Here is a 16,015-nt window from a genome sequence, read left to right on the forward strand (position 1 = left end):
GCTAATTCCGCTCAGTTTTGCTATTCACAGAAATAAAAACAGTATTCCCAGAAAGCATCTGTGGCTACTGTACGAGGCTTTGTTTATGTCGCAAATAAATTATGTAAACCCAATTTGGAATCGATGTTCCGCACAAAGAATGAACGAATTACAGAGGCTTCAGAATAAAATGATTAAAAACATTCTACTTCTTCCCAAGCACACCCCGTCCAGAAGCCTATATACTTGCAGACTGGATGTTAATCGTTTTTGTATTTTGCAAACACTTATCACTGTTTATAAAATTAAAAATAACCTAATCAAACACAATATTGATATTGATTACACAGAAATTCCCGTATATAATTTTCGGAACCAACGTGACATGAGGACCAAGTTTTTTAGAACTGAAAGAAGTACTAAATCAATTAGGAACTACTGCGTTAAAACTTCTAACAAGCTGCCAGAACAAATATGAGGCGCTAGCAATTTACTTCAATTTAAAAGACTAATTAAAGAGTTCCTGTTACAAAACCCTGTTTTCGACTGGCAATAAAGTAGAATTTTCGTAGAGTAGAATCTTTTAGTAGAATTTTCGTCAAATAGATTTATCTCCTACACTATTGTATGTTATCAGTTTTCGCATTTTATTGAGTATTTTTTTTTTCTTTTCCCCACTGCTACGCGCACGTTAGCAGTAAGCAAAATTAGAAGTAAATTATGCCATTTTCTCGCACAAAATGTATTATTTTTTAGGAAATGGCTTTATTGAAAGCATAAATAAAGGAAAAAAAAACATTCGTATTCTTTTCAGGAAGTTACTAGCGGTTTTTGGTATGTGTGTCGCAAAGCAGCATTAGCATTCTCAATATATATAATATCGGTGGAGAATTTGGGAATACTGAAACCTTAAGTGGAAAAGAAGTGTTTTATGAAGACTAACTGCTTTAGGAATCGCTTCTCAAGGCATATCTGCGAGACATGTAGTAAATAACTTCTTTTTTTTTAGGAATTTCGATAATGGCATAATTAATCGCTAGAAGAAACCATTTATGTACATATGATATATTTATTTTATTATGTATCTCATTTTAAGGGGGAGGGGGTTGAGTATGGTAAAAAATAACTTGTTTCTAAACCAAGCTAATTGGACAATGTTTTTATACCCGAGCGCACTTGTGCACAAGGGTATATTAATTTTGTTCACATAACGGTTGTTTGTAACAGCCAAAACGAATCGAGATAGATATAGACAAATGTATACATAAATGATCAGGATGAAAAAAGAAATCGATTAAGCCATGTCTGTCTGTCCGTCCGTCTGTCCGTCTGTCCGTCTGTCCGTGTACACGATAACTCGAGCAAAAATTGAGATATCTCAACGAAATTTGGTATGTAGGTTTCCCTTAATCCAAGGTAGGTTGGTATTGAAAATGGGCGAAATCGGACTTTAACCACGCCCACTTCCCATATAACGGTAATTTCCAGAAATACGAAAACTGCGATATTTTAGTAACTACTGAAGATAATTCACTCAAAATTGATATTTACAATAATTTTTAGACGAAAAATAAGAATATTATAAATTTTTGGAAAATGGGCGTAGCCACGCCCACTTATGGTTACATGTGTATTTCTTGGTAACCGCTACACCAATTTCTTCCAAACTTGGCACAGTTGTTGGCCTTGGTACAGCATAAAAAACCGCCGAAACTTTTTAAAATCGGACAATAACCACGCCCACATCCCATATAACGGTAATTTAGAGAAATACAAAATCTTCGATAAATCATTAAATATTGAAGCTCATTTTTTCAAAATTGATGGTTGCAACAATTCTTTACCAAGAAATGCGTTTATGGTAAAATTTTGGAAAATGGGAGTGGCACCGCCCACTTATGATCACATATAAGTATACCGGTAACCGTTCTACCAATTTGTACCAAACTCGGTATGGTTATTGTACTTGCCACGTGTAAGCAAAACGTTGAAAATTATTGAAATCGGACTAATATAACGGCCGATTCTCATATAACGGTAAATTTAAGAATTGCTTGAAACTTCAATATTTCGAAATTGAAGGACGCTAATTTACTCAAAATTGTTACAACTCGGCTTACCATCTAGCGGAAGGTTTCGGAAGGGTGAAAAAACATATATTTAATACTTGCGCCGGGTATTTAATGTTCGGCTCCGCCCGAACTTAGCCTTTCTTACTTGTTCGAGTACTACTTAAACACATATACTCATCATTGAACATACAAAAAGTTAGGCGGAATATTTTACGAAAGCCAAGTCATGTTTTCACATTTTAATTACTGACTACACTTTTTTAAAATGAAAATATTGCAATATTTTAGCTGCTATTAATTTCGCACAGAAAAAGTAATCACTAGACCTAATGTGCATAGCTACGAATTACGAATTACGAAAATTCGGGTTCTAGCATAAGGGTGATAAAAGTTAAACGTAATTATAAAAAAATATTTTTCCTTTTAAAAAAATAAAATGTAGAGTGAAAAAATTCTACTAAAGAACAAAAAAAAAAACAAAAAAGGAAAAAATTTCCGCTGCCTGAAAACTCAGATCTCTCAAATGGTACTCTATGCTTAGCTCACTCGTCCATTGCGACTTTTGGGGCAGCGCGAACAAAATGACATACATATGTGTCTCTATTGTTTCCTTTGTGGTAGGTGATTTCGAATCATCAAAGTGCAGCATTCGAAGCTGGCAACGATATTTTCAACGACGGATTCAGTGATACTCCTGATTGGCTTATGAAACTGCCCTTGCGTGTGTAATTTTCAAACAGTGTCATGTATTCGGACACTAAATCTACTAAGCTGTCAAAAAATAAAAATTCAGTCAGAACAAGAGAGTAATACTGAAAAGTACCGGATCGCTTTCTGGTAAAAAATGGTAACTTCTGACAACTTCAACATAACCTCAGAATTATGCTTATTTTGTAAGCAGAGACCCAAAATAATTATTATCCTAATATTTGAGATGGAAAAGTCGCCTTGTTCTGTTTCGTCTTTTTATAATAATTATTTACGAGAAATATGTTTTTTTTCGTCTAGTGGGTACGGTATACGTACTGCCGATTTCACGGAATTAAACGCAAACATCTCCGAGCTTGATTATTAGAATTTCGTGGCGTTAAATATTTAACGCGTCAAATCTTCGAGCTCAATTAAGAAGTTTCATTTCAATAAAAGTCCCATATAATTATTAAGAGAAGACGTAAATCATTTCCGTCTTGAAATAAACGTCCCGGGAGACGAAAAAAATAAAAATCCTATATAATTATTATGAGACGAAAACAACTTTTCCATTGTTCAGTAATAATTATAGAGCAATATTTAATTTTATTTCTTATAATCATTATGGTCTCTGTTTGTATGTAAATAACCAACAAGTAATTGAATATTTTATAACATGCCTTAGCAAAGAACACTTTTAATTTGTTTACAATTTGGTTGTCAAACATACTTTAGCTGATCGTTTGACACATTTACCAGTAAAAAATCTGCGGTCCAAAACTGGCAAGTTCTGACAAAGAGAGGGCCTTATTTGCTATCTTATTTGTCCTCTCAGTTGCCAGAGAACTGAGTATGAGATCGATGTCCAGTCACATCTGGTTAATTCTGGTAAAAATTGTCAGCTTGGACTCATGCAGGATCACAACTAATATTTAATACTTCCATCACTAAATATGCTACTCCATAACTTAAATATAGTGTTTTTAACTTCATTTTTCACAATTATTTTGTTTCGATCTTCATAGTATTTATTTGTAATTTATAATCAGCTGTTGGAAAAGATAAGTAGAACTTAAGTCGTCAATATTCGCGACTTAAGCTGCACTTAAGTTTTGGTGAAAAAGTGGTTGGCGAAAGGCAAAATCGTAGCCTAGACTTAAGTTCAACTTAGAAATGCATTGTAATACCGGTCCTAAATGAAGTTTATATTAATTTAGTTACTTATGAAATAATTCTGCATATAACACCCTTTAAATGTATAAGTTGCTAGTGCGAATATGTGAATTTTACAATAAAGGCGCTTTTCACATTTCGTTTTTGAATAGATTATATACCACCACTCTCAACGGAATTGTCTATTGACGCTAATGAGGCTACTGATGAGGAAACGCCACCACCTCCTAGTCCAGTCAGCTCATCATATAGCGAACTACGAAGAGCGACGGATGCATTTAAAAAGCCATACCACAACTGTTATATAAAATCTCATGAAACCAATATTAGGTCTAAAGATATTGGAGAAAACAAAGATTTAAATGGATCTCAACCTCAAACGTATATAAATATGAGCTGCAGCAATGATTTCAACAGTTATTGTTCAACATTGCAGGTATGTTATTTGAGGAAAAATGTAGCGTATACGTGAATAATTAGTTCAACATTTTTTTGATTTCACATTATTTGGACGATATATGAAAATAATGATACTTAATCGGCCTTTGAATTAAACCAAAACTTCCGGGTTTTTGTATATTTTGAATTCTAAAATTTAATTCTTACAACTCACAGACCGCTAATCCAGACAACATAGACTTTTACAGCAATGGAAATTCCTCACAGGTAAATAAAATTTCATTATTATTCTTCTAATACTTTAAGACGATATTTTTTTTTACATGTTTATCTATCTTCGCCTAAAATGTGTATGTGTATTTGTTTGCGTTACTGTCAGTTTGGACACTGAGCTCCCATAAATTCATAAGCGTACAAAATGCCCGACAATATCAACAAATTTTTCATCCCTTTTGGCTGAAGTTTGGAAATGCGGTTTCTTAATTAGTTTTTGTCCTCTTTTTCGTAAGAGCTAGAAACTTAAGTATGGACTTAAAATATTCCCTTTTAATGTAAGGCCAAGTTTCGAGCTTATACCCTCAACTGCTTTATAAGTGTTGTAATGTCGTGGTGCCATAATTTTTATAACGGTTAAATAATTTTAAAGGGGCTCGCAGCAACAAACAAAAAGTTTTTAACCCTCAGGATATTTTTAATCATTACAAAACTGATGGCACTACGCCAATACAACATTCAATTCTCATATAAAAATTTAAGAATACCGTTAATTTTTTCATGATCCAATCATCGGACCTAAGCCAAATTAGTAAGTGACTACCCTTCCTTTAAAAAAAGAATTATAGAAATTGGTTAAAATGGTCCAAAGTTATGCGGAAACATACATAAAAAAATAATCTGGCGAACTGATAACTTCCTCTTTTTTTGAAGTCGGTTCAAAATTTAAAAAAAGGTGGCGCACAATCGATCTTATGGTCCCAGTGCTTTATCCCGTACAAAAATAATTATAACGCGCTTTAACTCTCAACTACCCCTTTGCTGTTTTGGGCCAAATTGCCTATATGAAAAATGGGGATTTTATGCTGGTATTCAGTAAGTCAGTCTCATCTCAAGTCACTGACTTTAATACTATAAATTAGTGACTGTTGTTGTGACTTGAGGAGACATTTTGGGTATTAAGTAAGAGAAAGTCAAAAAACGTATATCATTTTGCTCGCGGTGCTCTAACAGTCGCAATGGCCGACTGAGCAAAGCACTAGTGCGGCATTCGAGAGATCAAAAGCTCGAAACCTCGGACGTGGATCTTTTTGCTTTTTTGTAATTTTCCTTTAATTTTATTGTTTAAAAAATAATTTTTTTTTTGCATTTAATTTTTAATTTATTAAAGGATCTAGGTTTATTTCTTGATGCAGTTTTTGTTAAACAAATATTGCTTTATTGGTGCGTTTTCTAGAGTAAAAGAGAAAGCCATAGGAAGCCGTCATATATTCCTCCATATGTTTCTTTTTGGAACCTGCTCAGAACCAGCTTGTAAATTACTGAAATTTTTTTTGAACTAAATACCAAATACATTGTCTCAAAATCGATATTCACCACGAAAGTTCTATATTAGTGACTAGAGACTATTACTGCAACCAAGCCTTTTAAAATACCTTTCGCTTGATACCTGAATATGTATATTATCAATTCGCGATTCCATTCAGTTGAAAAGCACTGATTTTAGGATTCTTAGAACCTCTTTTTCACGTATATAAAACGTTGCCTATTGCACCACGATTACCGTAGATTTTGTACAAGAATCGGCTCAGTAGTTTATATAACAGACCTTGCCCGCGGCTTTGCGCACAGAAACGGAGCACTAACTCCGAACAAGGACCATCACTACCGGAGAAACCCCCTCATTTTCTTGCCTCTTGCCACTTGTCTGCTCCGCACATTACTGGTCCGTGTCGGCATAGAGCAAAAAAAATATATATATATCATCGTACTGCAATATCCCACAACAGATCGGCAGTACGCAACAAAGAACATCCACTGAGAACAGTTTTGCAGCGTTTGCGCCAATCTGGTAAAACAAAACACGACATCGGTACAGTGCAACAGATGTAAAAATTGGTCCCACCTGCAACACTTCTCAAGCCTTACGCATCGTGGTGAGTGGAGTGCTGCCTTCACTGCAGCCTGCCGCCTCACAACGCCCAGCGCCAATGCTTGCGGTAGCCCAGTAGATACACATACACGACGACACTAGTGGAAAGGGCGCTGAAAACACCAGCGGCAGACCACTTCGTACACAATCAGGCCGCAGGGGCAGCAGGCAACAAAAGATGCGCTCCAGTACTTTCTCGCTCCACTCGCAACAATTGCAATGGGCTACAAGGTAAGATCGCAGAGACAGTCAATTTTTTGAGGCGTAATATCTCAGTCACGGCGATCCCGGGGACCAATTATAACTCAGGATCGAGCCTTCCGAGCTGACGAGTTCAACGTTCACCGAAAAGATGTCCTCTGAGCCACGAAGGCGGCATCGCCTTTATATTGAATAACGCGGTTTGATACCGACTCATTACCCCTCAAATTTATACAAATTACGCATTCATTGAATACCAAGGTTTGCTATCAATTCGAGTGAACAAAGCTGGAAGACGTCAACGTGTACATTCCCACGACAGCCGGTTCTACGTACCGGAATTACACGGGTTTTACCCGACCAAGGGCTGTTGTTTCGGCGATCTAACCCCGTTTAGGTCGGCGAAGTATCTCAGAAGTAGTTTGTCCATAGGGCTACATTTTCTACTTATTCTTCTGCTCAGGGCTGGCATCGAGTCAAACCCAGGGCCAGAAACTTACACCTGCTGTGTATGCCAGAGACGAATGCACCACAACTCCACCTCAGTCAAGTGCAATGCTTGCGACGGGTGGAGTCACCTCAGAGTCTACTCAGGCCTACGGACTTATCGGTAGTGGACCACATCATTTGTGGCCCCCTGCTGCTCAAACAGAGCAGCCTTCATGGCTAACCCTAGTCCACCTGAACAGCTCAACACAAACACCACAACACAAAAACATATTAGACCACACCACAACCACGACAGACCACACAACCGCACCACCACCCACACGCCGCCCCCAGCAACTCCTGTCTCCTACAATCTGCACGGTGTGTCAGTCCAGGATATTCCGTCAGTCAAGTGCAACACCTGCCTTGGCTGGTGCCACTTAAAGGCATTTTCAAGTCTGCGCACCACGCGATATTGGACGAGGAACTTCGCGGGCCCGTGTTGCGCTGCATGGTTGCATACCCCAATTGCGACGCCACCCACTACCACCACAGGGCGGCACCCTCCACAGCACCGCACACAACCAACGGCGGCACGGCAACACACATCCCTCACACCCCACATAACAACACGTCCCCCGAACCACATGAAGCTCCTTTAATTCAACTGTAACGGACTTCAGAGCAAGATCAAGGAGATAACCGTCTTTATGGGAAGGCATGGTATATTGATAGCTGCGGTCCAAAAGACGAAGTTGCACAGCATTTCAACATTGTTGAATTGCGCCGGATACAACGTGCACCGTCAAGATCGCGAGCGAGATAATGGTGGTGGCTTAGCCTTCATCACGCACCACACCGTGCAGTATCGTCTTATCGAAGCAGACATCGACCGCAGGGATACCACCCTAGAATTTCAGGGCATTGCTATCCGGTCAGGCGACGTGGAACTGGAAATATTTAACGTGTCACTAACTGTACGGCAGGATATCACCCTGATATAGGTACGCTCCTCAGAGGTGAAAACCGTATGGTAGTTGGTGACTTTAATGCGCACCACGATCTTTGGAAATTCAAGCCTGTCAAACAATAGTAGGGGAACAGACTTGGCTGAGCAGATAGACGATTCGACATTCTGCACAATGAACGACGACGCAGCCACCAGGATTATCGGCAGCTGCAGCAGCTCTCCAGGCAACAACAGTCAGCGCTGGTCTGATAAACAGCGTATCATAGCGACCTATGTTGACTTTGGCATCAGACCATCTGCCCATAGGCATCTCGATCGATAAACCAACCGACTTTGCTTCCGCGGAACACCGGGCCTATATCAACTTTTCTAAAGCTGATTGGAAAGGCTTCGCGAAATTTACTGAGAGCATCTTCGCTGCGCTTCCCACACCAACCGACGTCGGCCTTGGTGAACGTAAGTTCCGCAGGGTTGTCACTGCTGCTGAAGGTCGCTTCGTACCAGCAGGATGCATTACGTACCCCCGTCCAAACTTCCCTTCTGAAGCGTCTGTTCTAGCCGATGAGCGTGACAACCTTCGTTAGGCCGATCCCGGAAATCGCCGTTTGGCTTGCACGGCAAATGAGCGAGCGCCGCTTGTTAGCTAGCTCTTTTATTAAAGGCTGCTGCGTTTACGAGTGAGTGACGAGCGAGCGCTCTGTGTGTACTATACAACACATGCCCTTTTCGGCATAAAAATGTGTGAATTTATGTCAATAGATTATGTACATATGTATATACATATTCATACATACATATTCATATAAATATGGGAATATTATATTAGGGCAGCATTTAAATCAACAATTAAAATTTATTTACATACATAAGCACAGATTATTTAATACAATATTTTTTAGAGTTATATATGTACATTATACTGCATCACCAAAAAAAGTTGCGGATTTTGCGCCAGGATTACAAAATTTATTATATTTTAAGACGTCCGTCCACCAAAATATTTCGGAATACCTCCAAAAATGGAGTTTTTTATGAATAAAAATAGTTTCTTAAAGAAATATTTGAACAAAGTCCCCTCAGATGACAAAACAGATTAAGTTTAAAACATCTGCATAAAAATGTTTAAAAATCTATTCAACGGAATTCTAATAATGAGATTTTTGATGACGTTTTTTTACTTTTTGCAAATATTGATTTACGAAAAACTTGAATAACGGGCCCAAAACTGTTCTGATGTAGACTTATGGGATCTCAGTAGAAAGGTATTTTCCCACTATTTTTATTTATGTGCAAAAAAAGTCATTCGTGTTCCAATTTTGTTTTTTCAAATACCAACACATCTTAATTCAACTTTGAATTACAGTGACGAGCAAAACTGTAACATGGTGTAACACTTTTTATTTCAGCCACCGCTATCTTTCCAAGTTCTAACGACATTCATACTTTTGTTGTATATTCTTATTGGTACACCCCTACTCCCTCTCATAAAGATTTGAAGTCAATTCAACAACAATAATAAAACCAGCAGACAAAAATGTAAATTAAGGCATATTTTACAGTTTTGCACTTATATATTTTTAATAACTTTTTGACAATTTTCACGAAAAAAAAGAATTGTTAACACAATGTTCAATATACTTTTGCTTTTCTTAGTTCCTGGATGCAATATGACATACCTTATTTGTATCTCTGTAAAAATTCTGGAGGTATAGCCTCCCATATATCCTTGGTTTGCTTTCATAGCTCATGTACTCCATTGGACGGACTTGCGTACTTAGTAAGCTGCGCTTTTAGTTGATTTCGCAAATTTTCGACGAAATTTATATCCGAGGATTGTGGAGGTCATTTCAAAATAGCAAATTTTTGCTTTGTATCCAGTCTTTGCAAACATATGCAGTATGTTTTGGGTGATTTTTCAGCAGGAACTCTCATTTTTCGACTACATCTTGCAAATTTTGTTGAAATATGAACAGATACTGTTCTTTACGCATAATGCGTACTAACGGACCAACAATATTTTTGAAATACAACCCCAAACCATTATTGACCGACCACTGTGATTCACAGTTTGCCTTACATGATGCGCTTAGGCTTAATTTGGGTCTTTGATCCAATACTATGCCCGGCCATCTGATTGAAAGCGATTAATTTAGTCTTGTCAGACCAACTAACCATCCAACCCAACTAACCCAATAGGCAACGGTCCGGTTTTCGTGGGATCCGTCTAAGTGCTACCACTCTCGCACATGTATTTTGATCAAAATGGTTTTTTCTTCTTTTATTATGCCTTTCCGTTCAATCTGACAATTCTTCGCCTCGCTGTCTACTGATTTGCATTCAATTTTAATACCTTAAGCGCTTGTGTAATAGTGGCTGCGGCGCTACTTGCTACTAAGTTCACAAGATATCGGACCGTAATATTTTTTGGCAGACTTCCTTTGTCCTTAATAACATTTTAGGCTATATTTTTTCTCAGCCTTAACACTTTCACGTGGCGAGCTCCATAATTTTTTGCCACTTTTCCTACGGTCCCGCGTTTCAGCAGTAAATCTATTATTTACATTTATGTTTCCTGATTAACCATATTATTTACTGGCAATCACTTCTTGAATAAATTACAATACAGAAAAAAGTCATCTGACTTCCAACTAAGTAAAAGATAACTGTAAAATGCAAAACTGAGAGTAAGTGCAAAACTGTAACATTGGCCTTAATTTACATTTTTGCCGGCTGGTTTTATTATTGTTGTTGGATTGACTTCAAATCTTTATGAGAGAGGGAGTAGGGGTGTACCAATAAGAATATACAACAAAAGTATGAAAGTCTTTAGAAGTTGGAAAGATAGCGGTGGCTAAAATAAAAAGTGTTACACCATGTTACAGTTATGCTCGTCACTGTATGTTCATTCATCCTACCTTTCTCTTTCATCCTTTGAATGAGCTTATTAGCAAAGAAACCCAAGGGTGAGAAAATACTTTTCCATTGATACCTCACAAGTCTAAATCGGAAGAGTTTAGGTTCAGTTATTCAAGTTTTTCTTATACCAATCTTTGAGAAAAGTTAAAAACCAGCATCAAAAATCTCATTATCACGATTCCGTTATACTTTTTTTTTAATTTTTAAAAAATACTTTTATGCAAGTTTTTTAATTTTAAACCGTTTTGCCATTTGAGGGAATTTAAAAAAAAATCTTTAACAAACTATTTTTATTCATAAAAAAACTCCATTTTTGGAGGTATTTTCAATTCGGTCCAGCTCATGTAAAATATTATATTATATTATATGTATATTATATGTAATATTTTTCCGAATAACAGTACCGTGGCGACGAATAACTGTTACCCAGGTTGTTTTTTGAGAAATAAAAGTATAATATGTAAGGTGGTGTTTTTAGCGTTTGGATAGCTATTGCATTAGCATGAAAGCGCGACTAATGCAATAGGAGCCTTGGTTTGTAAGGCGAGGCTCAAAACTCGGCAGACGAGCAATTAATGCCCTTTTTTGAGTTGAGTAAAATAACAAGACAAGCAAGTTCAAGTATAAAACTGAATCTGAGTTTTTATTATAAATTTTCCAACTTATATACTAATTTACAAATTATCTAGAAATTATCTGACACATCTTGCATTTCATTCATATGTCCAAAATGCCCTATGTAACATGGTTTTCTGCTTTTTGTTCATGTTACAAATGCATTTACTTATCTATTGACCAATCAGAATTTAGCATCGTCATCAATTTTAAACACATTGCATTTCTCCCATTTATGATATTTGACATATCGAAAACAGAAAGAAAGAAATTTGACTTGCTATTGTTTACATTTTAAGTACGGTCAAGTACCTTAACAATGAACTGTATGTGGAGCAAGTGAAAATACTCATGTTTCACTTCGTTGTATGTCTTTGGGTATATGTATGAAATGTTTGTTTACCATGTGTGTCATGATATTTATATGTGTCATAGTTGTGATGTTTTTGTGGAAAAACTGAAATGACTGTACATCACAAAAGTGTCCTTTATAGATTTTGCGAAAAAAGTATTTTATTGTTAATTTTCCACAGATTTTACTTTAGTTGTATTAATTAGTTTTTAGATTTTAATCCTTATTTACATTTGCAGAGCAGTATAAACTTTGAGAGAAAAGTTCATTTGGCACGCAAGTCTTTTTCAGGTGTATTTTTTCTTAGGCTTTGTATATAAAAATAAAAAAAATAAAAACTGTATAGGGTTGGTCGAATGAATGGCCGCCCTAGTCGCCAGTTCCGAGCAGTGTTGCCAGAGAAAAATTTCGTTTGGTGCTAAAACGGTTGAAAAAAAGAACTAAAAAGAGCTAAATAATACTAATAGTAGCTAAAATCAAGAGCAACATATTTTTGTTATTGTTGAGCGTTTATTGACGTAAGGTCGTTTTTACAATTTTAATAAAAACAACGAATTTTATAAGATTAAGTGCTGAAAAAATCTTTAAAATCAAAATAAGGTGCAAGGTTCGTTGCTACGGCTCTTATAACAGTGAACTAAAAATACTTTACAAACTGTTAAAGACTGTAATTTCAGATAATTGAATTGAATAATTTTTTCGCAAACTTTTTCTGGAAAGTTTTACTTCCAGCTCTCCTTAAAAGTAAAATTAGTAAGGTAAAACAAAATCCGCGCTATTAGAAAAAGGATTTTCTTTTAATTAATTTTTGAACTCTTTAACCTAGATCCAAGAGTTTATGGTGGATACACTGCTTCTCGAAATTTTCTATTTTGTCAACGCTTAAGTTTTGGCTTATATATACCAAATACAACTAACATTTTCTGGAGCTAAAAAAGTGCTAGATAAATGTGAAAAGAGCTAAAAAAGAGCTAGGAACTAAAACCCAATTTTCGGAGCTAAATAGAAAAGTAAAGAGCTAAATCTAGCTCCAAAAGGACCGAAATGGCAACACTGGTTGCGAGTCTATTCGATTTTTGAGTATGAGGCCTTATGTTGGACAGAAGGGGGAGTATAAGGGCCTCAAAACGGAGAAAATTAGTCTATGGTTACAGAAGATATGGAATAAATTAACGGACGAAGACTTGCGTGCCAAATGAACTTTTCTCTCAAAGTTTACACTGCTGGAAAATTTAAATAAGGATTAAAATTAAAAAACTAACTAATACAACTAAAGTAAAATCTGTGGAAAATTAACGATAATATATTTTTTTCGCAAAATCTATAAAGGGACCTTTTATTTCTCAAAAAAACCTGGGTAATAGTTATTCGGCGCCACGCTGTACATACATAACATGCATATTTATATATGTACGTATGTATGTATACCTGTATACCTGAACGATATATATCTTCGCTGGAATAATGAAGGAGTGTAACATGAAAAGTATAGTGTTGAGAAAAAGGAATTAGAAGTTTTTTTTAATCCTATCGACCAAATCTAAACTTTAATTGTGCGCTTCTTATTTAAAATATTCATATTTTAAATACACCACGCTTTCTATTGATTCCTTAGCTGTTAATTCACAAAAAAATTCTGTACCATGTTTACTTAGAAATGCCATTTGAGCCCATTTTTCTGAAAGCATCTGCTTATACACTATTTTATATTTGAACATTTTTATGTGAAATCATTGTACACTATTTTATATTGGTTGCAAACTCAGAAAAATTAATTGATGCATTTCGATATTACACTATTTTATTATTCACATTTTTAAGCTGCCTGTGAAAGTTAGCAACACTATAATGAAGTAAAATACTCTTACGTTATTTTAATATTACAAGAGTTTCTTTAATAGGCCAAGTGCACCATACACTATTTGTAAAAAATTGTTGTACCTATTATTATAAAATTTCTTTTTTCGTGAATAAGTTCGTGATCCAAAAATATATTTAAGAAAAATAAAGATTTTTCTGATAGATTAAAGGATTGTCTATCCAATGGTACGATTATCGAATAGTAGTGTATATGGCATTTATACTGTTTCTTTATTCCAGCGACGATATGTATGTACATAATCCTTTGTAAACAAATTTATTTGTGGCCTGTTGTATGTGTGTACATATGTATGTATATGTAGATATGGGAAAATTTGCGTAAACAAAGAATAGAGGCCGGTTCACATACAACTTTGACGTTGAGTTGGCGTTGAATTTCAATGCAGCCGTCCACATAGCCAAAATTTGGCAACGCGAATGCCAACCAGTGTTGCCAGAACTTTTTGGGGTGACCGGCTAGATTGGACAAAAAAAAACGGCTAAAAACGGCTAAAATGTTTCAACTAGAATTAACTTTTTTTTTTAATACATAAATTACAATTAGAAAGACTAGTAAATCCATACAATTTTTTTTTGCTAACAAAGATTATTCCTAGCTAAGCTGTACACCACTTTATTTTTGTTTAACAAAGAAATGTTCATGTTTGTATTACTTAAATATAAAAACAGAGATAAATTACAAACTTATGGTTTTTTCTTTTCTATTAAACAATTTTGCCTTCTTATAAATATTGTAACATTTGCAGTAGGTTGCTTTTTGTCCCGCAAAATGACTATATTAGCAAAAAGTATGGCACTTTTGCTTAGGCGGAGGGCAATATATTAAGAAATGAACACGTAAAGTTGTGAAAGTGCTGAGGAAAACAGAGCAACATTATTTCGAGAAAAGAAAACGCCATGATACAAACACAGAAGGTAGTTTAATATATTAACATTCGTTGTTGTTGCCCAACTTTTAACAAAACTAAACTAACTAAAATCATGCCACCAGATTCACTAGTAGACAAAATTTTTATTCTTCGAAAAGTACAAAAAAAATTAGTTAGTGAAGTTGGATGAAAATACTAAAAGTGTTGCGCGTTTCCAAACTGTCAGAATTCGGTACACCTGAGTAAAGATTCGAAAATAAAGTTCTTTGCTTTTCCGAGGATAGGGTACGTAATACGTGCAGTTCGACGACAAATTGCTGACGCAAAATATTTGTTAACCTCTAAAAGATGTACCGTTATCCATGGAACAGGAAGGAGGTCGAGTTAAAATGATGGCCTGCAACTTGTAACAGTACCAATTTTTGGATTCTCGGAGTTTTCTGATAAAGATGTGGTGCTGCTAAAAAATTTTTATACATAAATATACGCACGAAACTATGTATTTGTGACAAGAATTATCCACATAAGATGAAAACTATTGCAGTTTCATTTTATAAAATTTTTGTTTATAGAAAAATGCATAAGTAAGACAGTTTGGGTACGGTTCGGTTATTTGTACAATGATTTTGGGTTATCGTGTCCAAACACGTGACCCGAATAAATAAAAATTGTATATATACGTCTAGCAAAGGGATTAAGCTTTAATTTAAAATAAAGATTTCGGTTTGAAATATGCACATTTATTGTAAATTTGGAGGTGGATTTTGCGCAAAAATACTGTGGATGGCGTAACCGGAGATGGACTGATGAGGTTATTTCTTCTAGTGCGGCTGAAGGCAACCAACTCGGAAATAACAATGATAACAAAAATAAAATATATTAGCACCATGATGCAATTCTTCACAGGTATTGCCTCCCCAGAGAGTTTTGCTCCACATCGAAATTTGTGCTCTTTTATTTTGTTGCGTGTAAAACTTCACACTTAAATTTAAGACGTTCTTAACAAAAATTGAAGCAAGTTTCGCCTATTTTTCTTTAGTTTATTTAATGTTTATTATTTTTTACGAATATGTAGCTCATTACTTAACAAAAACCATACATATACTACATCCAGATTTTAGACTTTGTGTAAAAATTATGAAAATTCTGCAAAATTTCAGCAAAATTTGTAACTTTCTAATCAGCTAAAATGGCGCGTCCCAGTTTATATGTAATTGGGTTACTCGCTTAAAACAAAAAAAAAACATTGAAATCGGCTCACTATCTGAAGACTTTTCGGGTTAGAAAAAATTGTTTTTCAATTTTATATAACACAGCCCGACA

General features: G+C 35.6%; 1 protein-coding gene across 5 annotated transcripts in view; it reads left to right on the forward strand.

The window, feature by feature from the left end:
- Positions 1-16,015, forward strand: part of LOC118745584 (Wilms tumor protein 1-interacting protein homolog) — a 277,158-nt gene that overhangs the window by 74,909 nt on the left and 186,234 nt on the right. For 4 of the 5 annotated variants that reach the window (XM_036479082.1, XM_036479084.1, XM_036479081.1 and 1 more), the window contains 2 exons: positions 4,067-4,350; positions 4,530-4,580. In XM_036479082.1, coding sequence (XP_036334975.1) covers positions 4,067-4,350; positions 4,530-4,580 — 335 coding nt within the window. The remainder of the gene's footprint in view (positions 1-4,066; positions 4,351-4,529; positions 4,581-16,015) is intronic. The other variant, XM_036479083.1, reaches the window with a different exon arrangement.

This window comes from Rhagoletis pomonella, unplaced genomic scaffold, assembly GCF_013731165.1.
Source record: "Rhagoletis pomonella isolate Grant_MI unplaced genomic scaffold, Rhpom_1.0 Rhpom_scaffold_00009, whole genome shotgun sequence".
NCBI lineage: Eukaryota > Metazoa > Arthropoda > Insecta > Diptera > Tephritidae > Rhagoletis > Rhagoletis pomonella.